Below are 12,754 nucleotides of genomic sequence, written 5' to 3' on the forward strand. Positions count from 1 at the left end.
GGCCACTTTCCAGACCGGCTGTGCTTGTTCTTGTTTGGGGGTTTTACCCCTGTGGCTTGCTCTATCTGGAACGCTTGTTGTCCCTATCTGCTGGATCAACTCCTGATCATTCTTGAGGCCTTCGATTAAGTGCTGCTTCCTCAGAACCTCTTGCCTCTCAGTCTAGGGCCCTGAAGAAGCTCTGCTGTGCCCTCTGAGGCTCTGCCCAGGTCCTTCTCACACCTGCCTCTCATTGCAGGTCTAGACCACTAGTTAGCTCCACCAGTGGTTACAATGCCCAGCGCACAGCCTGGCCAGAAGGTGGGTTGGTAAATATTTGAGGGGAAAAAAAAATCAAAGGAAGGCAAATCTAATTTTCTGGATAGCATTGAATAGAATATCACTCCCATCCAGAGCTGTTGAAATGTTAATTAAACACAGTTGCTGTCATGAGTCACATGTAACATTACAGGGCATGACAAAGACAGTTCTTGGATAACTAGGACCCTGAGTGTAGATGGAAATTTCCTGTCATATCCAGCACTTGGGAGGAAAGGAGAGGGCGAGTTCCTGGTGAGGAGCACAAGTGACCTCTAAACGTTGCCTGTGCATCTGGGAGGGCCTGTGTCCTGCAGAGACACCACCTGGGCACACAGGGCACAAGTGTCAGCCAGCTGCTGCAGGTCAGGCAATATACCTAACCGAGGCCTTCAGGAATGGAAAATGCTCACACATTTCCTGGCCCCTCCCCAAAAGTTCCATCTCCCATCCCTCACCCCTGGAACAGAGAGTACTTATTCCTGGAACAGAGGGCTCTGCGACACGCGTTTGTAACCTCGCTAACTTCATTTTTTAATTTAAACTTCAGCCCATCTATCACAAACCTCACAAGAGTCAGATGTGTCTGTAGCCTCATAGAGTAAAAGAGGAAGGAAGGAGGGGGGCTGGGGTTGTGGCTCAGTGGAGCGCACTCTCCTAGCACATGTGAGGCCCTGGCTTTGAGCCTCAGCACCACATTAAAGAATATATAAATAAAATAAAGGTATTGTATCCACCTACAACTAAAAAAGAATTTTTTTTTTTTAAAAAGGAGAAAAGAAGAAAGGAAAGGGGGCACACACACAGGGCATATACAGACAGACAGCTGGACACAGAAGAGAAGTTCTGAATTTTATAAACAAAGCAATAACAATTTTACCAAAAACCAGAAGTTGATTATTTTGCTTTGAATTCCTAATAGTCCAACGTTAAATTAAGATGGTGGTAAAAAAGACGGATGCTTTTAGTTTATCACACACATGAAAGAAAAGTGGTGCTTTGGGCTTTAGAGAGATTATTCCTAGATTAGGAGGACTTTATTTTCCAAACACCTGGCACGTCCATGGGCTGGGTCTTCAGTATGGCCTCCCGGGGAGCTGGCTGCATGAATCAGAGAGGGCCCCATATTGCTGCAGACAGAGCTGCCATTGAGACACAGATGGCTGAGAAGGCAGCTGGCATGGCACAGGGCCCCTTCCTGAGTCATGGAAGGAGCTCCCAAGCTGGCCTCCTGCCCCAAGCCTCTGCCTTCTATTCTCCTCAGTGTCATCAGGGAACTATTCTAAAACCCCAATCTGATCCCATGACCTCCCTGAGAGACCTCAAAGCTCTCTCATGGCCCAAGGTCGATCCAGCAAGGTCACAGCCATGTAGCATGTTTACCAGCGGGTACTTATTCTGCCTTTCCCCGAGGCCCCGCTGCACGGCACTGGCACTACAGTGCCTGAACACAGATGTATCATAATTCCAAATTCCATCTTCCCTCTGGTCCACCCACCCCCTCAGGACCTGGGCTGGACTCCCACTAGAGGTGCATATCACACGCCCAAATGCTTCCCTGCTCCACAAAACTGGCAAACCTGCCGTGAAACCGTTGGGCTGTTTGGTCTGAAGTGTAATCTGGGGCTCTGCAGAGGGAATGGAGCTCTGGCCCTCAGCCTCTGACCCTGCCTACCTTGCCCCTGCCCCTCTCTTCCTACTTCTGTCTTTTCGAACATCCTGGTTCACACATGAAGGTCACCTAAGCCACCCCTCAGAAATACAGGTCACATTGCTGGCATGGCTTGTCCTCTGAAGGCCCTCTGGACAGGCCTGCGCACCCAGGCCTATATGACTGATGAAAGCAGGCCTGTGTTGTCCAGGAACAGTCCAGGGCTACGGCCAGCTGTGTGTCAGTCAGCACTGCCTCGAAGTAACCAAAACACCTGATGTGAACCACTTGAAGGAGGAAAGTTTATGAGGACTCATGGTCTCAGAGGTCTCAGGCCATGCTTGGCATCTCCACTGCTGTGGGCCTGAGGTGAGGCAGAGCATCATGGTGGAAGGGTGTGGTGGAGGAGAGCTGGGAAGAAGGAGAAAAGGAGAAGAAGAGAGAAAAGGAGCCAGGAACAAGTCACCAGGGCATGTCCCCAGTGACCTATTCCAACTTGGTCCCACCTCCTAAAATTTCTACCACCTCCAATAATGTCATCAAACTATTGATCCACCAATGGATTGATCCACCAATGAGGTCGGAGCCCTCATGATCCAATCACTCCTCAAAACCCCAGCTCGAACCTTTGTTGCACTGGGGACAAGCCTTTGGGGGACATTCCAGATTCCAACTGTGACATCTGGAGTCAGTGAGTGGGTAGGGATGGGGCATGAGAGGGAGGGCAGACCAGAGCCCTCCACAGCCAGTGGACAGGGCCCCAGCCTGGATGGCTATGATCATGGCCCACTTTTCTGTGCTTCTACATGAGGCTGTTCATGAGCTTAGTGTTCAGTCATTGAGTTCAAGTTTTGTGGGTTCATCTCTCCAGGCCATGGGCACCTTAAGGACAGGGTCCTCTGAAGACCATGCCATAACTTAATTGGCAGTGAAAGACATTTAAATTCCTGTGTGTAGAGTAAAAGGGAGACATGTGGGCACCCTCACACTGCCTCTTAAATTAACCCTGAAGCCAAACTTTCTCTCTCAATCAGTTTGACTGGCATTAAATTCATTAATCTCAAGAAATCTACAAAATGATTGCCACCCTTTCCTTTATGAGTTATTCCCACCACAATGAAAAGACATGACATTGACAACCAGGGCTCGGCTCCAAGGGCTGTTTGAGAGAGGTCCATGTACTCCATGGCTCCTTCTTCTTGATGTTCCGTGGATGAATTCTCACTTTAAATAAACACCCAGGCTGACCTGAGCCCACAGCGCGGTTAGGAGCTGCAGAACTGGGCGTGCATGGAGGAATTTTCTAGCTGCCTGGTGAGAAGCCTCTCTCTGCAGGGAGCCACCCCCCCACCCCCCGCAGCTCCTCTGGGTCTGAGCGTCACTCCACAGGGGGCTGCACCACCCTTCAGAGGGTCACATCCTGAGGAAAACAGAGGTGCACACACATGCTAGAGGCTGTTCCTTTTGCTGGCTAGACTGTGGCAGGGCTGTGTCGGCCAAGAACAGACAGCGTTGATTCTCATCAGGGCCACTTGGAAAACTGACTGCCCAGCCTTTTCCTAGAAATGGATCCCGAGGGTTCTCTGGAGTTATCAACCATAATTCATGAGCAGGGAAGCCTCTCTTCATGGGAAGAATAGTTTCTTGAAAAGAAGGGCCCAGAGGCCAAGATGAAGAATGGGGTCCCCCTGCCCAGCCAACCACAGCCCAGAGTTCAACATGGGGGGTGCTGAAGCTCTCCCACCAGCTTACGTAGAGAACATCTTTCCAGGGTCTACTCTTGACCCTCCAGACCTAGAGGGCTGTCTTCTTCTTGTCAGAGGGTGGGTGGTGTGAAGGGCCAAAAGGAAACAGGAAATAACCTGCACATTTCCCATCTACAGGCCCACACCATCTACCTCTGAGAGTTGGTAGTTGTCTTACTCGGAAATCAAGGTTCCACTTTAATCACAATCTCACAGGGTCAAAGCCTTCCCTGTTTAGCTGCTTATTTTGCCTGAAGTGAAATTAACTAGATTTAAGTTGAGAGCAGCAGTCTGCATTTTTTTTTCTTTCTTTTCTTTTTCTTTTTTAGGTATTGGGGATTTTGCCATTGAACACAGGGGTGCTCGACCACTGAGCTAACTCTCCAGTTCTTTTTGTGTGTGTGTTTTGTTTTGAGACAGGGTCTTGTTAAGTTGCTTAGGGACTCACTAAGTGGCTGAGGATGTCCTGGAACTCGAATCCTGCCTCAGCCTCCTGAGTTACTGGGATTCCAGGTGTGGCCACTGTGCCTGGCTGCAGTCTGTGTTTCTGATTATTACCACTCACTCACTTTCTTCTCTCAGCGAGCCCTGCCTCCACAGTTCCTCCTGTCCCCTTGCCCACTGTCTAATTAAGGACAGAGGGGAGAGGAGCTGAACCGGCCACTCCTGCATCTCACGGCCTGTGGCAGCTTAGGCCCAGAGAGTTGCAGAAGGGCTAAGGGGCAGGTGAGGGCAGCCTGCATGTGAAGGGAAGGCCCACAGGAGACCAGCAGGGCCGTTATTTCCCTTTGCAACCCTTGCACCTATAAGGATGCTGAACAGCAGAGTCCCCACATGTCACCGCAGGGGCCTCCAAACCCTGGCCTCCTGGTCCCGGGACTCACACTCAGCACCCACAATGCCCACCCAAGTCTGTACTCACCCTCTCCTCTTGCCTTCAGCTCTCCTCCTCCTCTTGTCTAGCCTGCCCTTGGACTGTCACTGCCCTGCGCCTTCTACCAACTTCCCTGGAACACCCACCTGCTCCATACGTTGCAGCCCGACCCCTCAACCTTTTAGTGTTGAGAGATTCCATTGGCTGGAACCAGACTAGGTTATGCTGTCACTGGGCCTCACCTATCTGGCTCTGGGAGTCACCTCACTAGCGTCAAACTCAGATTGTCTGTAGGGGGTGGTTTTGGGGAGGCTATTCTGACTGGAGAAAGACATGGAATCACCCAGATAAAAACTGGTCCGGCTGATAAGACTGAGGCATGTGTGAAAAGTCACCTTGCCAAGCCACTCCCTGTCTCCACCGCTGTTGGTAATCTCTCCAAACTCTGGCTTTTCCGTGTGTAAAACAAAAAGCTTGTTGTGGGGAATGGATGAGGTAATGTCTGCAGAACACCCACACAGGGCCTGGTACATGGCATGAGCTCAGCCACTATCAGTGCCCTTTGTCGGCCGGGGCCAGCGCTGAGAGAACCCCCTCGCAGCTTCTCAAGTGGAAGGGACTCAGTGACCATCCCAAGGCCAGGAGAGGAGGGAGCTGGAGCCAGAGGGTCTGGCTTCAAAGCCCTGGACCTGTCTCAATGCTTACTACACAGGTGACGGGGGGGGGGGGGCCAAGTTTATTTTGCAGAGGATCCATTTTGACCAACAAAAAACAGGGGGGAAAATAACACATCACAGAGTTATTTGCAGGATTTAATGAGATATTAAATGTAAATAAAAAGTCCTTGAAAATGATCGAGTTCCCCGCAGATTTAGGCACTAATACTAACTCATCCATGTAGCAAATAGCCATGAAAGGACTTCTGTGTCCACCCCAGGTGTAGTACCAGCCCTGGGGATGTGGGATGATCAGGAGGTTCTCATGTCTAAAGCACCTGCCTGGGTCAAGGTGGCCCAGAAGAGAGGGGTCAGTACAGACAACTTCACTACAATGTGAAACTCTGCTATGGTGGGAACGGAGGGAGAAAGGAGCCAGAGAAGAGTCACGGCATGTTTTAGCTGCCATCTAAAGGACTGGAACAGCCAGGAAAGAGTAGCAAGCATGGATGTTAAGGCTCAGTGGCCTTAGAGTTCATCCAGGACAACCTTCTGGAGGTTGTGAGGACAGGGCTCCTAAGCCCTTCCTGGGCCTCTGGGCAGCGCAGCGTTTGGATGGAAGCTCCTAGAGTACCATGGTGGGGGGTGTCCTCTCTCTCTTGCATCCCACCATATTGGGTGGGTGGCCCCCAGCCCTTTTCCCTCCTCATCCTTTAAGTGAGCCTCCTTTTGGCTTCATTTACCTTCATATCCAGCCTTTATCCCTGGGAAACAACTTGAATTATGATCCGCTCCTCAGATCCCTCTGGAACTTCTCCTGAACCCCCCCCCGCCCCACGATGTGTGCTTTGCTCCTGCTCTCAATGCACAGATAGAATGGCACACCAGATAGAATGGCACACCAGTTGTGTCTGTGAAGCCACGTTTGGACTTTGGGTCACTCGTCCCTTCTCCCCATATCACCTGTTCCCCAGGCTCCTCCTGTGGCAGGCAGAATAATGGTCCCCCAAAGATATCCATGTTTCAGTCCCCAGAACTTGCATGTGTGTTACTTTGTGTGGCCAAAGGAACTCTGTAGATGGGATAAAGTTAAGGATCTTGAGATGGGCAGATTAGCCTGAAGTATGTGGACAGCCCCCATGTGGCCAAAAGCATCCTCCAAGGAGGGAGGGAGAAGAGGGTACCAGAGGCAGTGATGGAGACAGGATGAGAAGAGCAGGGATGAGAGTTGAAGGCACAAGCCATGGAACACCAGCCACATCTGGAAGTCAGAAAGGACAACAGATGCCCAGATCCCCAGAGGGAATCAGCCCCACTGATCCTGACCTGCGGAGTGCTAAAGATAAAAACTCGTGTTGCTTTAAACCACTAAGTTGGTGTGCTTTATCATAGCTCCAGTAGCTGATGAATGCACCTCCCCTGGGAGTCCACTCAGTGGCCTCCCTTGAGGGGACCAGTGACCCTCCAGGCCACTCCTCACCCACACTGTACCTTCAACCTTCCTTTCCATCCTTAATCCTTTCTGAAACCGACTTCTCCACTTGCACCCTGGAACACTTTCCCTAGCTTCCTCCAGCACCCTGTCCTTTCTAATATTTCTTTACATACCTTCCATTTCTTTATTCTTACTGTGTGTGTGTGTGTATTTTTTTTTAACTCTCCTGGTTTTCTCTGCCCTTTATGAATTGGCAGCCTATACTCACATGGTCATTTCCTAAGCGTCCCTTCCATATGCTGTCCACGGTAAATGACTGCCTGCACCCACCCATTCCCTGACGCCAAATATTGACACTCTAGGGGGAGGGAGCACAGGTGCCACCGTAATTGATATAGCCTGGGGTTCACCATCCATCTTGGCTAAGCATGCGTGTTGGATTCCTTCAGAATCCAATTCCACTTCCTCCTTCCTGGCACCCTCTAGCTCCTCTCTGGGTGTCCTCCAGGTCAGCAGTAGCTCCAGGGGTAAAAGAGGCATCCTATGTAGCCCTGTTAGACTGACAGGAAAGTCATCCTACAATGGCTACAAGTTTGCACTTGGTGACTTTTACTACCTGTGGTGGTTAACTATGTGTCCACTTGACTGGGTCTCAGGTGCTCTGATATTTGCATAACCGCTATTTCCGAAAGGTCTGTGAAAATATTTTGGGACATGATCAGCACTTTAATGGGTAGACTGACTCAAGCAGATTGCCCTTCCATCGAAGGAGGGCACCATCCAATGGTTGGGGACCTAAATAGAACAAAAAGCTGCAGGAAGGGAGAGTGGCTCTGCCTTGTTGCTTGAGCAGGAACACTGGTGTTCAGCTGCCCCCAGACAGGGCTGGATACCATTGGTCCTCCAGTTCTCAGGAGTGTGCACTTGAACTGCGTCACTGTCTTTCCTGGGTCTCCATCTTTAAGACAACAGATGGGACAGCTTGGCCTCATTACTGCATGAGCCAGTTCCTCACCAAATACACGTGTGTGTATACTTACATGTGCTCGTAAAAGGAGGTGAAGGCCTTCCTTTGGAGATGGGTGAGGAAACACTGTGCTCACATCCTGTCCCACCATCCGGAACCATGCAGGTTGTGTGGACCACGGTGTCTGAACACACTTCTTACCTCCACTTGTCGCCTCCTTGCTGCCACGTGCAGAAGCCGCAGGAGATGGTACTGCTCTGGTTGCTCCAGCTGAGGCATCAAGGCCAGGAGCCCTGTCAGGTGTCGGTGGATGGGCTGAGGCTGCTCTTCACACACGGCAGGCAGCACCCTCAGCAACATGGTGTTTCCTGTGGAGGAGACACAAGGGAGTGGCGATGTCACCAGCTCACAACCACAGAAATGCCACATTGCCAAAGCAACTCCTCTGTACTCACACACGCAATAGTACAGACCCCAGCCACCACTTCTGTTGAAAACACACAGCATCGCCACACGCCTGCGATCCCAGCAACTTGGGAGGCTGAGGCAGGAGGATCGCATGTTCAAAGTTAGCCTCAGCAAGTTGGAGGCCCTAGATAAACCTGTCTCCAAAACAAACAAACAAATAAATAGGGCTGGGGATGGGGCTCAGTGGTTAAGCGCCCCTGGATTCCATCCCTGGTATAAAAACAAACACACAAAATCACAAAGCATCTTCTTCTCAAAAATCACTTAAAGCTTGATTTAAACTTATACCCTAAAAGGAAACACCTTGTGATATAATCAGCATTATTACCTTATGAACATTTTTCCCAAGTCATGCCACCTGAGGGACAGTCACAGACCACATCCTTGAGAAGGAAACGGCTCTGATCAAGAATCCTTGATGTTGAAGTGAAAAGCCAGCAGGGTCATAGAGGGAACCTGGGAAACTCTGTGAAACTGAACCAAAAAGGTGTGCAGAGGAATGTGCCCACATTCCTGAGCCACAAAGGTGAGCTTCAGAAGAATGATCTGGAAACTATGCCCTGGAGAGTTTAGAAAGTAGCCTTGCAAATTTAAATCCCCAATTTCTGCACTATTTCAAGAGCAGTTTAGATTCAGCTTGTTTGTCACATGTGTTTTGCCTCAAAGACATACAAGATAACTGCATTTAAAATGGCAAAATTTCAAGAGAAAAAGGTCATATAAGCTGCAAGGACTGATCTGCAAACGACATATGGGAAACATCTGCTTATCGCTTTATGGTATGGATTTTTTTTTTTTCAAAATCCTCTCAAGTACTTAAGTGTCTTGGGGGATTGGTTTCTAGGGATCTCTTGAACAAGAGTTGTCTTGGCTCTGTTTACTTTTACTTTAAACTTGGCTTTGTGTATAGGAGACCTACCCAGAAAGACTCAGCTCAGCAGAAATGAAACATACAGCCCTTCATTAGGTACTGGGAACAACCTTACATATAAGAGACATTTAGTTACAAGCATTAAGGAAAGATGGCTAGGATTTTCAGAATATCAATATTTACATTCAGTGAAAGGGTAACTCTGGATAAAACCAAATGTATAAAAAAATAACAAGAGCTGCTTTTTCCATATGCACTTCATAGAATTATTCTCAAACATGGCCACGGTACAGGTGTGTAGAAATACTCAGTCTCCTTCCTTCCTTCTCGCTCTCTCTCTCTAAAAGAAGTTGTGTTTATCAGAGTCTAGTTTCAACATTGTGATTTTAAATAACTTATTTTGTTTGTTTGCTGTTTGTTTTTACTAAGAGCTTCTCTTTAAAGGGTCAGGAAGTTTTAATGCAGTACACCATCTGTATAGAACACATCAGGTCCTAGAATGCACTTGTGTATATACTCTGATCAACTGATGAGTGAGGTCATGTTGAATGGACTGCAGCTGGACTGCAGGACGGGAAACTGCCATGGCTTTTGGTATAGTGCTGGCTAAAGGCCCGGGGAGTGTTGAAGGGGAAATCCCGAGATTAGTCATTTCAGCTGACTTCAATTTTAATCAAATAATACAAAAATCAATGCAGAAGACCTTTTCTGGACCAGACTGATGAAGACAGCTAGATATAGAGATCCTATAAATTTTACTCACAAATTAACACTTTCTTTTTAATCAGGAAGCATTTCTGAATTTCTAGAATGTTCTCAGGTGAAGTTCACAGTCCCCTGGACCACATAATTCAGCAGCAAGATGGTGGTGTGCCCCTGGAATGTCAATTTATAGATGTTCCTGAATTTCTTTTGTAAAGCCATGGTGTTAGTTTTCTATAGTTGTGTAAGAAACTAGAGTGACGATGGAGTTCAGATGTCTGACATGAGTTTCACCAGGTGAAGACCAACTGCAGGCAAGGCTTGGTTCCTTGTGGATCCTGAGACACTGAGCACATACCTGTGTTCGTCTCCAGCCCCCCGCCCCCCACCATATATATTTTTTGTACCCAGGGGCACTTAACCACTAAACCATATCCCCAGCCCTTCTTATTTTTTTGTTTTGAGACAGGGTCTCACTAAGTTGCTTAGGGCCTGGTTAAATTGCTGAGGCTGACTTCGAATTTTTTATTCTACTGCCTCAGACTATCGGGCCACTAGGATTACAGGCATGAGCCACCCCATCTGGCTCCCTCTTTCACTTTTAAGGACCCCTGCGATTACATTGAGCCCGCCTGGATAATCTGGATGGTTTTACATACCAATTCTGTCTAATGTGTACAGGTTGCAGGGATGAAATGTGCACATTCTGGGGGGCATTATTCTGCCTACTACCAGGATTATGGGAATTTCCATTCCAACCAGCAGCACTGGTGTTTCTGTGGCTCTGTTTCCTTCCCAGCATTTGATCTTGATGGCCACTGGCTTTCCCTGGCTTTTGCTAATCTGATGGGGGTGCAAGATCATATCTCATGTTTTTGGTGTTCATCTTAATGGTTTGTGAGTTGTGCACCCTTTTAAAGTGTATTTACCAGTCATTTCCTCTCCTGTGATTTAGCCATTCATATCCTTTCTGTACTTTCTATTGGAATGTTTGTGTTTTTCTTATGAATTTTTAGAAAAATTTTTACTTATTTGGGAGATAATTATTTGTTGGTTTATCAATTTGAAGTAGCAATCTTAAATTGGTTTGTTTTTCAATTTTTAATTTCATGGTTTATGAGGGGTTTTTGTTGTGTAGTTAATGAGAAAGCTTTTTCAGGTTCACAAAAATATTTTCTCCTAAAAGCATTTTTTAACCCTTTAATCTATTTGGAATTTGCTTTTGTACATATGAGGAAAGAACCTGATTCTAATTTTTTCTTTGTGTAAGAACAGTTGTCCAGCACCTCTTACAGAGTGGCCAGCATTGCTTTTCTGATCTGCAGCACTTCTTTGATATGCCAGGTTTTGCATACTTGCTGGGTCTGTTTCTGGGCTATTCTACCACTCATCAATTCCACATTTTCTTAATTACAATAACCTCATAATAAATCATGATAGGGGAAATTTCCTCACCTTCTACTTCTTTAAATTCCTCTTGGATGACTTATATAAACATTTTAGCAACAGTTTATCAACTTCCTTCAAAAATAGGCTTGGATTCTTTTTCCATATTGAATATATAGACTGGTATAATTGACATCTTCATGACACTAAGTCTTTCCATTCAAGAATATGATTTATCTTTCCATCTGTGTAGATATTTTTTATGTCTTTCAAGAAAGGGCTGTAATATTGGCTCTGCCTTATGTATCTTTTATTAAATTGATGCCGAGGTATCCTACATATGTTGCTGCTACTATAAATGGATGCTTTCTCCACCAAAGGATATTTTCAATTTATCTGCTAGTATTAAGAAAGCAATAGATTTTTTTGTATGTTGCTCTTCCATCTAGCAAAGCTTACTCAATTCTTTTATTAATAATGTCTTTTAAGTCTTATGGGTTTTCTGCGTGTGGGTAATCAACGCGTGATGATTGATGAGAGGTTCTTTCTTTCCATCTTTATGTTCTTTCATCTCACGTCCTGACATCCTATCTCACTGGCTGGAATCTCTTATTCTCCAATGAGTAGAGCCACATCCCTGAGCACCCCTATGTTATTCCTGTTTTTAACAAATACCTTTCCAAGGAAACATACTTTTATAATTTACAGTCCTATTTGTATCTGTTTGTGTTGGTCTTTGTTATGGTTTGAATCTAAAATGTCCCCCAAAGGCCATGTACTAAAGGCTTGTTTGTCTGCCTGTGGTGGTACTGGGAGGTGATAGGTGCTTCAGGAGGTGGGGCCTGGTTGGAGAAGTAGGTCATAGAAGCATGTCCTTGAAGGGCATATCTTGTCCCTTGCCCCTTTCTCTATCTCTGCCTCCTCTCTGCCACGAGGTCAGCAGCTTTGCTCTACCACACCCTCCCCACCATGATGTTCTGCCTCACTGAGGGCCCATAAGCAACAGTGCACAGTGACCAAGGACCCAGACCTCTGAGTTCGTGAGCAAAAATAAATCTTTCCTCTACTGAGTTGATTTTTCTCAAGTATTATGTCCCATTGATGGGAACCTAACAGTTTTGGTATTTTTATCTGTCTAAGTAAGTTCCCATCTGTTTTCTAGTTTGATTTGAGGGTTGAATTTTATCAAATGCTTTTTCCCATCTGTTGACATGATCATATGATTCTTATTGAAGCAGCTAATGTAATAAACTCATAGATGGTCTAAGATTAATCATCTTGCAATCTCAGATTAAACTCAACTTAGTTATGATGTATTTTATGCATACATTTCTGTGTTTGTTTGGATATTCTTTATATTCTTTATATATAGTATCAATATCTATGTTTTTAAATGAGATCACCTCACTATCCCTCTATAATAATGTCCATTCTCTTTTGGGTATTATAATTATATTAATTATATCATAATTATTAAGCCTGGGGATATAACTCAGTTGACAGAGTGCTTGCCTCACATGCACAAGGCCCTGGGTTCAATCCCCAGCACCACACACACACAAAAAAAGTACTAAGACATATGAGATGAATTTAGCACATTCCTGCACATTCTCTTATCAGAAGCACTTAGAATAAGATGGGGATTATGTGTCCCTTGCATATTTGGTAGAAATTGCCTATCAAACTGTCAGGCACTGTATAC

General features: G+C 46.5%; 1 protein-coding gene across 12 annotated transcripts in view; it reads right to left on the minus strand.

The window, feature by feature from the left end:
- The window catches only part of Veph1 (ventricular zone expressed PH domain containing 1), a 256,719-nt gene that overhangs the window by 179,470 nt on the left and 64,495 nt on the right, over nucleotides 1-12,754 (minus strand). For 11 of the 12 annotated variants that reach the window (XM_048794148.1, XM_048794145.1, XM_048794142.1 and 8 more), the window contains one exon: nucleotides 7,827-7,993. In XM_048794148.1, coding sequence (XP_048650105.1) covers nucleotides 7,827-7,993 — 167 coding nt within the window. Of the gene's footprint in view, nucleotides 1-2,447; nucleotides 3,592-7,826; nucleotides 7,994-12,754 lie in introns of those variants that run through there. The other variant, XM_048794152.1, reaches the window with a different exon arrangement.

Source organism: Marmota marmota, unplaced genomic scaffold, assembly GCF_001458135.2.
Source record: "Marmota marmota marmota unplaced genomic scaffold, marMar, whole genome shotgun sequence".
Lineage (NCBI taxonomy): Eukaryota > Metazoa > Chordata > Mammalia > Rodentia > Sciuridae > Marmota > Marmota marmota.